An 8215-nucleotide genomic window follows, 5' to 3' on the forward strand; every position below is an offset into this window, starting at 1 on the left:
GTGGAGCCTTATTGTTGTTTCACTTTCTTCTTTTGAAATTGTCTTATTTTATTTATGTTCCTGACTGCAGTACTTGCTTCTTGCATCTATCTATCTATCTATCTATCTATCTATCTGTCTGTCTGTCTGTCTGTCTGTCTGTCTGTCTGTCTGTCTGTCTGTCTGTCTGTCTGTCCGTCCGTCCGTCCGTCCGTCCGTCCGTCCGTCCGTCCGTCCGTCCGTCCAAAGCATCATAAGCATCGTTAGTTTTACGCCAGTTGTATTTCGCCACTAACGTCCTCGTCCACTAGGTGGCGGTAATCACGCTCTCATCTGTAAACTGACTCGTCAACACGCCAGAGGAAGAGCCGCTCCTCCTCTTCCTCCTCCTCCTCCTCCTCCTCGACTCCCCCACCACAGAGGGAGGGTTGTAGAACAACACTGGTGGAGTAACGTCAAGAAACATTTTCTCCTCGCCCTGTGATTAAAAGCTTAGTTTTATTTGGTGGGAAGTTACAGCGCAGGTAAGATGGCGTCTTGGGCGAAATCGTCTGCGTCCTCCCGCCGGCCGCCGGCCAACGCGAACCCCAACGGAAGGTAAGGCGAGCGGGCTCTGTGTGAGCGAGTTAGCCGCTCATGCTATAGCTAGTAACCGCAAAACAACAAAAAGACGGTTCGCGCTCTGCAAGCCGATACCGTACGCTCTGTTTAGTCGTGTGGTCGTTTGATGAGTTCCGTTTAAAAAACAACAACACTCGTTCTTGTGTTACGCAGCGCTCAACAACTGCGTCTGTTCCGGAGAGGAGCGCCGTACCCGAGCAGAGACGAGCGGAGCGAGGACCTCAAGGATGCCCTAGAAAGGTACCCGTCTCACCGCCCACAGCCGCTCTGTCACAACAGCAATGTGGACAAAACAACCGTTAGACTGTTAAAAAAAATTCCAATGCACTGACAGGGTTTCCCTTAGGTCCTGGAAAATAGTCATTGAAATCACTGTTATTGAGAGGAAAATGTCCTGGAAAATGATGACTCTGAAAAGCTTGAAGTCATGTTAAGAATCTATTTCTTTTAATATAAGCAGAGATTCACTGAATGAAAAGTGCGCTACAAATACAATCTATTATCATATTATTATTATTAAATGGTATTTTGTGACAAAGATAAATTATTTAATAGACTGACTGTTATGATTTGGGATGTAACAATGTACAAATACCTACAATAAAGTAGAATTTTCAGGTATCTGTGAGTATTTTTAGTAACTTTTTGTTTTTTAAACTTTTACCTTTTAAAACATATGTCTGTACTTTCTGCTTCTTACCTTTTCCAAACAGCCTTGTTACTATATATAATTTCATTTTCTTCATTTAAGATAATGACGTGATTTTCATTTAGCCTTGCAAACAAAAACAACAAAAAAACAGCCAGTAGAAATATCCATCATGTGGATACTTTTTACTTTGAGTAGATATTTATTTTTATCCTTCAAAGTTTTTCTCTTTTATTTGAGTAAAGAAGTTCCGTACTTCTACTTAACATTGCTTTCTTCTCAGTTTGTTTTAAAAGGTGGAATAATGTTGAACTGGTTCAGTTGCTAGTGTTTAAATATATCTATACAGTAAACGTCATCACATATTACAATCTAGTGAACGGTGGACCAGAAATGCCTCCCTTTATTAAAATGTAACAGTAACTCCTTCTTCACTGCTCTTCTTTCAGCTACGAAGAACTGGATCAAATTCAAAGCTACAGTGGAAGTGTGAAGTACGAGGGTTACAAGCATCAGCCAAATGGTGAGACCTTGTCTTTTACGTCGATCAATAAAAGCCACAACTTTGCTCCACTTGTTTTGTTTGTATGTTTGTTTTTTTAACGAGCCACTCAGAAACCCTGCTCCATGAAATCTGTGATGCTCCTATAAAATTCCATGAACTGAACCGCCGCGTCTTAATTATTTAATAAGACTGCCTTTTTGGCTTGAACTGTTAAATAATACATGGTTATATGGTGCTTATATTGCTCACTCACTGTTGATTTCAAATGAACCAAACATCTCATTTCTCCACCTGCTAATAATCTACTCCACCTCCCACACACTAGCCAAGTCAGACGGCTGCACGCCAGCGGACAGACGTAAAACCCTGTATCAGAAGTTTTACCGCCAGGTGCAGGAGGAGAGGAAGCCGGCCGACTGCGTGGTCCTCTCCGTCACCAACCAGTGCCTGTGAGTACTTGTAACAAAAACAGGGATTGGACTCGGCTGCCAGTCTTTTGACTGCTGATTGAAGGGCTTGATTATGATAGCTTTTGTTCCTGTTTTACTTTGAGAATCAGTGGATTCTACGTCGGATGACACTGTTGAGAGATGGGCTAACAGCATGTTGGTCATTTGAGAGCTGTGTTGTTTTTACTGTGTCTTTACAACCTTCTGTCATAGATGATAATGTACAGTATAACATCAATCGTACCTTACGCCAAAACCACAGCCATGAATAGTAGGAATCGGCAAAACCAGCAACAATTTCCGTTTTGGCTGCTCTCCACTGTGGCTTCTTATTCACAGGATTACCTATAACACCACAGCCTTGCTTTCACATCCCCTGTAACCCCCCCAAAACGGTGCAGCGCCACCATGGTTACACCACTTCTCTCACCCTCCCCGTAAGCAGCAGCAGAGGAGTGTCACCCTGATTACCACCACCATCTCACCTCGTCCTGCTGAAGTCCAAGCAGAATCCACAACATGACTATTGATATTGATTCCACCAACAGACAACACTTTGTTGTTGTGAAATATGACTTCTCACACATGATCACACATTATCTCAAAACAACCGCATTTCATTAAATGCATCTATTGCTACATACAAGGAACATGCTCCACACACAAGTCAAATGCTCCTTTTGTCCCGATGGATAGAAACATTTTCTTTCAGCAGTGGATGTTTTACTTGTGGTTCATAATGTTACTGTTGCATCCTGGGATGGAGGTGTAATGGATGGAGTGAATAACACATTTACACTCCCTACACAACACTACATAAAAAAAAAAATGAATTCACGCACAAGACACTCGTACACAAATGGCGAATTTGAAGCTGTGCCAAACATGTGCTGGTTATCAGCAGGCTATCTAGCATGTATGACCTAATCAACCAAATGGACTGTACCAACTTTATTTTACTTGACTTTTTAAGTCAGAAAAATGTGTGTATGTCAATGAGCTATATTAAGTAAATGCTACATTTCTTTTTCTTGGGCTTTTAAAAACGCAAAGCTCGGTTTGAAGCCTTCGGTTTTGATTTTAAAAATGCAAATGTGAAATCCGGGACAGATGTTGATATTCTAGTTCAAATTGTATTCTGGCCCCCAACTATGCATATGCCCCTTACCCTTGGACAGCTTTTAGGCCAGTGTTACATGCCGTGAGAAAGTGGTATCACTCATCAAATGTGTTAAAGGTCTACTCCTTTGTTTTTTTTTTTTAAAGCCTTTGTTGCAACATCCTACAAATCAGGTTCTCGATTGTTGGACAAAAGAAGCCTGTGCTCCATGATGGGGGACTGATATGGAAACATGATCGATGCCTCTGAAGGGTTGTGATGTAAAATGCCACATCCAGACCAACACCAACTCAGCCACATCCGGACATTTATCCACAACAGCAGCGGGCGGTCTTAAAAATGAACAAGACCCTCTGTTTTTACAAATGTTTTGACTAAACACATCCTACTACAACACTTCATAAATCTACAAGAGAGCCGGACACTTGTGTTGGCGCCACATAAAGCTCTACATAATGCTACACACTTATCCATATAAACAGATTGCACCACACAAAAGGAATTGTTTTAAGATTATTATTATAATTTTTTTTTGGTAAAGCACACTATAAATCAAGACATCATCCTTGAGGATTCCTCCTTTTTTAGGTTTCACTATATGCCGGCTGAATCACTTAGATATGTCAAGTTAACAAAGTGTTTCTCTTCCTCTCAAAGGGATTACCCCAAATCGCTAAGCCAGTGCTTGCAGGAGCGTGGCCTCTCAGTGGAAATGCTCTACCTTCATGTGGAATCGGGCCTGACCCGGGCTCTGCAGGATGTCCGAGCAGATGGCTCCCCGTTATGTATTCTGGTGGAGCAGACAAACGTAGTTCTGTCCTCCTGCACTGTTATCATATTCTCAGAATCCCTCAAAAGTAAGTCCCTGCCCCTCATTCCTTCAAGCTTAGCCGAACCGCCTCCGTAAAATGCCCTCTGTCCCCTTTCCCGTTCATGGTAGAATGCACATATTTAAAAAAAAAAAGACAGATTTTTGCATGAAACCAAATTAAAAACAAGAAATACTATCCATGAAAACACCAACATGTGGAGTTTTAAAAGCCACAATTCTGCACTCAACTGAACCAAAAACATTTCTAAGTCATATCTTCACAATACTCATTCAGTATATAGTGTATACATCATGACATAACAGTACATACTTACCAAACTCAAAGAAGCCCAACGGTAGTGTTGATGCCACTCTCATCTGTGTGATGGATATGAAGCTACAGCAAGTTATATCTTGTTAATCTGTACAAAAACCTCTAATCGGACAGAAAAAAAGTGTAAATGTGACGTGTTGCACTATTGTTATGTTGTCGTCATTGTGAGGTCGCCTGGCGACCAGCAGAGACTACAGGAAGCTACTGTGCTCTGGTAAATTATTCAAACCAGCCTCATATTAAGTGTGCAGGCATGAGAGTGGTATTGAAACTTCCAATAATTTCAAACTGTACTAAACTAACTTTGGTTTTATTTTCATAGCTTGGGCCATCAGCTATATCGGAGAATAGTCAGTCTCTAAACTATGATCTGCATACAACTGATCAACAAATAGCATGCAATTATTTAGCCACAGCAGTTATTTCTATATATTTAATAATAATAAAAATCTCATCATGGGGGAAATGCACATCACTGACAACCTCTGTGATTTAAAAGCACACCATGCACAAACAAATCTGCATAATGCAAATTCCAAATATGCAGCATTCATTAAGAACATATATTTATATATAATTATTCTTCCATGACGATTCTACTCTCACAAAAAATAGGTCCACAAAAAAACATTCCACACAACTCAAATAAAACCAGTACAATGTAATGCATGTCATTAAAGCAAATATAATGAAGGGATGATGTATTGCACAAATCACCCAAATGTTATCATGTCTGAATGCAAATATAAAATCTAATATCTAATCTTACAAATCAGGTATTTTATGTCCAGGAACATAATGAAGCTGCTGATCATCTTGACATAAATTGCATGTCGCTCATTGCCCCCCACCTTCCAACAAACCACAACGTGCAACCAAAAATACCAACTAAAAAGTTCTACCTAGCAACAAACGTCCTGAACATCACCGTAGATTTCAGTGTGACCTGAGTGACCAGTAAGAACCCAATTGGTTTTCCTGCTATCTCTACGGTTTTTGGCTTCTCTTCCCCTTCAGTCCCCTGACACCTCACCATTAACCTTCCCCCCCTCCCCCAGTACATCGCAACATGCCCAAAGACCAGGCCATGGACTTTGTTGCGGCTGAGTACAGTCGCAGACGCGTGAAAGAGCGCCCTCCGAAGGACCCCTCGGACAACGCAGCACAGGCGTCGCAGCTGCTGGATGACTTCCTGGAACGAGAGAAGATAGAGCGCCACGCCGTTCCCTCGGAAACCCGGCAGCTCCTCCTGCTGTTGGCTGACGGGGTGCACCTCTACAGCGAGGAGCTGGAAACCATCGCAGAGTACATCCGTTCCCGACAGGAACACACGCAAGGTGGGACGCTAATTTTAGCCGCAGCTTCTGGAAGAGCTTCTTATCGGTCGTCTTCCTGTATAACCTTTCCATGATCTCCAGTCTCCCAGACGGAGGGGGAGAGGGGTAGCATGTTACCTCCAGGACTGGGGAAACCGCCTCCTCTGCTCCCCACTCCACCTGGGCCCCCTCAACCACAGCCTGGAGCCGGACCAGGTGGGCCCATGATGAACCACCCTCCAGCACCCGCCCCTCTCCTGCTTTCACCAGGTCAGACTGCAGAGTCACTTACTGTTCTTTTTAAATCCTGAGAAAAGGTCCATAAGCCAGACAACCATATTTTCTCCAGAGATGGTTTCTGACCCACTGCTTTGAGTTTGTGTCGGTACAGTGTAGGGGTGAGTATTGGCAAGAACCTCACGATACGATACGTATCGCGATATCACAATATCACGATATGATGATATTGATCAGAGGACAAATTGAGTCAAAACTATTTCATTCAAAACAGCCTCTCCATTTTATTAATTCCCATGAAATTCACTGGAATAAATATTGAAAATAAAATGAAAAAGGATAAAGTACTGCATTCACAACGCGTCTAAACATGAATCTTTTTTTGTTGTTTTTAATTGATCTTTTGAGTTGAAAAATAGATATTGTATTGGGCGGCAAAGTATCGCAATATATTGCTGTATCGATATTTTTACTCACCCCTAGAAAAGTGTGTGTATCTGTTTGAAAACGCATTAAATTACTAGTGGACCATGAGCCAAACCAGTGGTTCTTACATGTCACTCTTCCAATAGACACATCGGGGTACCTTTTTATTTTAGTTGCACATGGAAGTCCAGAATTATTACAAAGAAATGTTTTGTTAGAAGGCCGGTGATTCTAGGCAATCACCAAGTTTCAATAAAGCTGTGCTCCATGATGTTCCCCTCCTCTCTCTTTTTAGGCTCTTATCCCAAAACCAAACCTCCTCCGCTACTCTCCTTGCATCGGCCTCCCGGTCCGCCCTTAGGGGGCTCATCTTCTCGGGGCTCCTCACACGGTGTCTACAGTGGCCCTCGTGGACCCCTACTCCATCACCCTCCTCAATACCACCCAGGCCCCAGGGGCCCTCATAATATTAGAGGAGCCCCGCCTACTCTAAAGAGCTCCCGCCCTCCACTTCTTGCTTCTCCAGGTGTTTTTTTTTAACTCGATATCGATATTTAAAGCAGAATTTTATAGGTTGAGTACGATCTTAGGATCGCATCCCAGTATTTATGTGAAAATATTGCAAAATAAATAAATACTGGGTATAAACAGACAATAAACATCCATTTGACCTTTTATAGTGTAACTCTTTTCTCTCTCCCTCTGATCAGGTGCCCCTCTCTCACGACCAGTCGGCCCCCGACACTAGGGAATCACACCCACACACACACTGTTACAGTGTCAGCAGTATTTTGACTGAAGACGGCCGGCTCCTGCATCAGGCACCTTTTTTTGTTTTCTTTGTTTTTTTCGGTAGTAACTCCGTTAGATGGAAAACAGATGGTAGTTAATGTTGGATATTATATCGTGGATTCATCGATGGATGAATTCTGATAAGAGCTTATTTTAAGATGTCATCGTTGTCCTTTTGTCTCTTTTTTGTTATAATGTACTGTGCTTTTCATCACACCCATACGAAGAAATGTGTTCCCTATTTCCAGTTTGCCCTTTTAGATTGTATTAAATGCACGGGGATAAACATCCGACTTGCCGAGCTGAACGCACAAAAAGATCCTTTCCACCAATGGGATGTTTTATTTTCTGTATGTAATGAATATAGCAAGTATACATGTTTCCAGATGGTGCTTTTACAGCAGTTTTCTTTTATCTTGAGGTAAGAATTTCAACAACTCAATTAAACGTTTGTTTTTACAAGCTATATTTTTGGCTCAGTTTATTTTGTTTATATCTTAATTTAATTGAATTGTGTTTGTCTTAAGTAGAAGTAATCAGTCTGAAGGAGCTTGTGTGACTCTTATTCTGAACAAATCACGTAATATCCTTTAATTTATTACATTCAGTTTCACTGCACGTCTTCAAATTGGAGTTGAACGACATCCAGAATTAAAAAAAAACACACATTTTGTGTGACATTAAAGCACAGGAAGCAGCTTGTGGTGTTTAATCTAAAGGGGTATGAACCTTGTTGTATTACTTTTCACCAATTTATGCAAAATTCAAACAAATATTGGATTTCCTTCACAGAAAGGTGTGTAATATTTCCAACCATCTAAATGCAGAACATACAAGGAAGCTCCGCTGCAACATGTCTGGCTATAAAGGTCTGTTTTCCAGCATTTCAGTTCAATTTCTCTGTTAAAATAAAAATAAAAAATGTGATGGTTTGTAAATGGATGACATTTAAACTCGCTTCACGTAATTCAGGGAA

General features: G+C 41.5%; 1 protein-coding gene across 1 annotated transcript; it reads left to right on the forward strand.

The window, feature by feature from the left end:
• Positions 1 to 388: 388 nt before the first annotated feature.
• On the forward strand, positions 389 to 7705 carry LOC311018075 (nuclear receptor coactivator 5). The gene is made up of 9 exons (XM_084016850.1): positions 389 to 576; positions 754 to 840; positions 1699 to 1772; positions 2080 to 2203; positions 3981 to 4180; positions 5527 to 5805; positions 5887 to 6054; positions 6743 to 6973; positions 7158 to 7705. The coding sequence occupies exons 1-9, from the start codon at positions 509 to 511 to the stop codon at positions 7193 to 7195; spliced, it is 1269 nt and encodes a 422-aa protein (XP_083872976.1). The 5' UTR covers positions 389 to 508; the 3' UTR covers positions 7196 to 7705.
• The last annotated feature ends 510 nt before the right edge of the window (positions 7706 to 8215 follow it).

The sequence above is a fragment of the Eutrigla gurnardus genome (assembly GCF_963514095.1).
Source record: "Eutrigla gurnardus genome assembly, chromosome: 9".
Classification (NCBI taxonomy): Eukaryota; Metazoa; Chordata; class Actinopteri; order Perciformes; family Triglidae; genus Eutrigla; species Eutrigla gurnardus.

Bases quoted from the DNA above. Each gene is read 5' to 3' on its own strand.
- LOC311018075 (XM_084016850.1), top strand. From the start codon at position 509: ATGGCGTCTTGGGCGAAATCGTCTGCGTCCTCCCGCCGGCCGCCGGCC. The intron at 1,773-2,079 runs GTGAGACCTTGT...CCCACACACTAG, and splicing joins TTACAAGCATCAGCCAAATG to CCAAGTCAGACGGCTGCACG. The intron at 4,181-5,526 runs GTAAGTCCCTGC...CCCCTCCCCCAG, and splicing joins ATTCTCAGAATCCCTCAAAA to TACATCGCAACATGCCCAAA.